At 49.2% G+C, this 3431-nt stretch overlaps 1 protein-coding gene across 11 annotated transcripts in view; it reads right to left on the reverse strand.

The window, feature by feature from the left end:
• Nucleotides 1–1917: 1917 nt before the first annotated feature.
• Nucleotides 1918–3431, reverse strand: part of Arfgap3 (ADP ribosylation factor GTPase activating protein 3) — a 66872-nt gene continuing 65358 nt past the window's right edge. For all 11 annotated transcript variants that reach the window (XM_031350966.1, XM_031350976.1, XM_031350942.1 and 8 more), the window contains one exon: nucleotides 1918–2870. In XM_031350966.1, coding sequence (XP_031206826.1) covers nucleotides 2853–2870 — 18 coding nt within the window. In that variant the 3' untranslated portion in view covers nucleotides 1918–2852. The remainder of the gene's footprint in view (nucleotides 2871–3431) is intronic.

Below are 3431 nucleotides of genomic sequence, written 5' to 3' on the forward strand. Positions count from 1 at the left end.
AAAAAAAAAAAAAAAAAAGAAAAAAGAAAAAAATATATTGTATATTAATCAAGGGTTCTAGAGAAAATGCTGCTTGCCAAAGCCTGTCTCCAGGGCTTCTCTGCCAGCCCTCTCTGCACAAAGGCTCCAAGAGAAATTATCTGGCTCTCTGGGCTTCATACCCAACAGTGGCTGCTCTCAGAAACATCTCCCACAGCCCCAGACCCAACCTTCAATGGGTTCCTAGCAGCTCCTGCCCTGGGTTTCCTCTGTCTATTCTCGACCTTGAACGATAGGCAAGCACTCTGCTGCAGGGCCACATTCTTATTTATTTATTTATTTATTTATTTATTTATTAACTGTTTATGTGTGTTTTGCCTGCACATATGCCTGGACACCATGTGCATGCAGTGCCCACAGAAGCCAGAAGAGGGTGCTAGATTTCTTTGAACTGTAGCCACCAGGTGGGTGATGGGAATTGAACTCAGATCTGGGAAAGTAGTCAGTACTCTTAACCCCTGAGCCATCTCTCCAGTTGTCTTTTTTTTTTTTTTTTTTTTTTTTTTTTTTAAGAATCATTTATTGTACAGGAGCACACCTTAATTATCTTCAGACACACCAGAAGAGGGCATCAGATCCCATTACAGATGGTTGTGAGTCACCATGTGGTTGCTGGGAATTGAATTCAGGACCTCTGGAAGAGCAGCCAGCGCTCTTAGCCACTGAGCCATCTCTCCAGCCCTGTCCTCATCTTTTAAAAGAAGAATAGATCCAAAAATGTGTTTCATTCAGTCAACAATAACAACTGGCTTTAAAGGGCTGGAGCGACAGCTCAGAGGCCAAGAGCACTGGCTCCTCTTCCAGAGGTCCTGAGTTCAATTTCCAGAAACCGCATGGTGGCTCACAACCATCTCTAACGGGACCTGAAGCCCTCTTCTGGCAAGCAGGTGTACATGCAGATAGAACACTCATACATAAAGTAAATAAAATAAATAACAACAGAGAAACAAAACAAACAAAAGCACCCCCCCAAATCCGACTAGCTTTATAAAATCTTGGTATGGTGATGAAACCTAAGGGTTCCTACTGCTGAGCCACAGCCTCTCCCCACCCCCACCCCACATGCACAGTTATAGATCGGGACTCTGGACAGGCAGTGCTGGCCATCAGCTGAGTGAACTGTTGCATGAACCAGCACTCAGCCCTGTGTGCTCACTGAAATATCTAGACACACTAACTACGACACCCCAGAAGCATTCTGCCCAGTAAGGAGGCTCCAGACTTGGGGACAGATGAGCAAGTTGGGGCAGAGGACCAGTTCCCTGGAGATAAGCTAGATAATGTTCATAGGGCACGTGGGGGGTGCACACAGGGCTCCCGGTGGGATGGGGTTTGGACAGATAGTTTCCTTGTGGGCTGTTAGAATTGATGCCCCCTGGCAGTGAACAACTGAAGTGTTCCTCATGGACAGCGGGTCCTTGGGGCATCCCTGTCAAAAGACGAGTGAGCAGCACTTTCAGTGCCCAGTGTGTTCAAAGTCCTGGCTCCCAGCCCAACTCTGAAACAATGTGGAGAAAAGGGGTGACAGCAACAGCACCCCTTCCTGCACATCAGGGCAGAGGCCTCTGGGAGCACCCACTGTCAGCACACCTTGATCCTGACATTCCAACCCACAGGAAAGCCCATGTGCTGCCATGCCGGCTCTGGTGTGCTGGGGAAGGCTGTCTGCCACTTGTGAAGCAGAAGTCTCCTCCCCTCCCAGAGGCACCTGCCTGTCAATCCCACCTGTAGGTAGCACAGGTGTGACCAGCGAGCGGTCACCCAGTGCCTGGTGCTCTTGAGGAATGACAACACAGGCAGGAGTCTGCTGTGCTGTGTGTTATAAGTCTACAAATCGAACCTTTTAAGAGAGTCACAAAATAGTCATCTGAAATCACATTTTTGGTTCATCAAATTCCAAATATATTTTACTGCACTGAACAATATATTCTGGTGCTGTCTAAAACACAGCCAAATGATTTTTATCGATTTACATCTATCCTGTAACTTTTGGAACATCAAGGTCAAGATAAAAAAATATTAACAAAACTACCAGATTATAATCGCCCTCTCCCCAGGTCGGAGCCTTGTCCTGAAGCCGCCCTGCTGTCTTGAGCCTGAGCTCCTGGCGCTGCTGACTTCTGAGTGCACGTGGGAGCCCTCAGCTGGCCCCACTCTTCCCAGATGGCAGTGAACCCCTTGGCATCATGGAAGCTCAGGCTTGTTAAAGGAGCTGAGTGGGGAACACTTTTAAGAGTAGAGAATGTACAAAATAATTTACAGAGTGACAGATGGCTTTAAGTGTGTGTTGTGTGAAATCTCCTTGTTGTGTGGGGATACACTCGAAGCAATCTGTCAGCAAGGGGCTGGGCACTTCTGGTCTTGTTTTTGTTTTTGTTGTTTTGCTCCTTTGCAGTGAGAAGCATGTGCTGTGGATTTACTTCCCCAGCCCAGCCAGCACCATCCGGAGCTGGCAGCCCTGAGCCCACAGTCCAGGATGCTCTCGGCCCAGGTGAAGGCTCCCAAGCTGGAGAGAGGTGGGAGGAGCCAACAGCTCAGGCTTCCAGTTCTTGGAACTAAAGATGCCCCAAAGATGAAGCAAGGATATGATGCTCGACAGACACAAGGCGCTAACCTAAACCAGGAATGAATGCAAAGCCCCACTACATAGAAATGGGATGTCTCAAAGGAAACATGAAAACTCAGAAATGTGTAAATGCCTTGCCAACTAGTAGAGTCTATCTGCAAAGCAGCTGGGGCGTCAGCGCAGCCAGGCGTGGTCTCAGGTCCATCTGAAGTGGAGTTTTACCAGGTTGGACAGCCTGGCACCAGGATTAAGAGCCGTAGCGATCCTAGAGAGAACCAGAACAACATTTACTACCAATATACTGCATCTGTGTCCTGCCATGCACACACCATTCGATTACTGCTGATGAGGGACACCTGGCTCTTGTCACTGGCCACACAGTCTCTGCATGAAGAGCAGCTGAGTGGTGCCAGCACTGCCTCAGCCTCTCTATGGCCAGGAGGGTAAGTGGGGGTTGGAGACCTGCCTGGGATTACACCTTGTGAGAGGTGCTCAAGACCTAGAGCTCCCAGGCAAGGTAGGAGCTGGGGCCCAGGGACATGTCCTGAGCTGTCCTGGGAGCACATGTGATGGGAGCATCAAGGGCTCTGTCTGAAGTCCTGCTCATCTTGCAGAGGTTCAATTGCTGCCTCTGCTTCTTCATTTATAAATGGGGACACAAGTGGGAGGATTCTTAAATACAGGAAGGTCACACCCACAAAACAGGGATACTACCTGCCAGGACACTGGTGCCAGCAGGATCTGAAGAAATGCCCACTGGAGGGAGGAGGGAAGAGGGAGGAGAGAGGAGGAGGAGAAGGAGAGAGGAGGAGGAGGAGGAGGAAGG

The sequence above is a fragment of the Mastomys coucha genome, unplaced genomic scaffold, assembly GCF_008632895.1.
Source record: "Mastomys coucha isolate ucsf_1 unplaced genomic scaffold, UCSF_Mcou_1 pScaffold11, whole genome shotgun sequence".
Classification (NCBI taxonomy): Eukaryota; Metazoa; Chordata; class Mammalia; order Rodentia; family Muridae; genus Mastomys; species Mastomys coucha.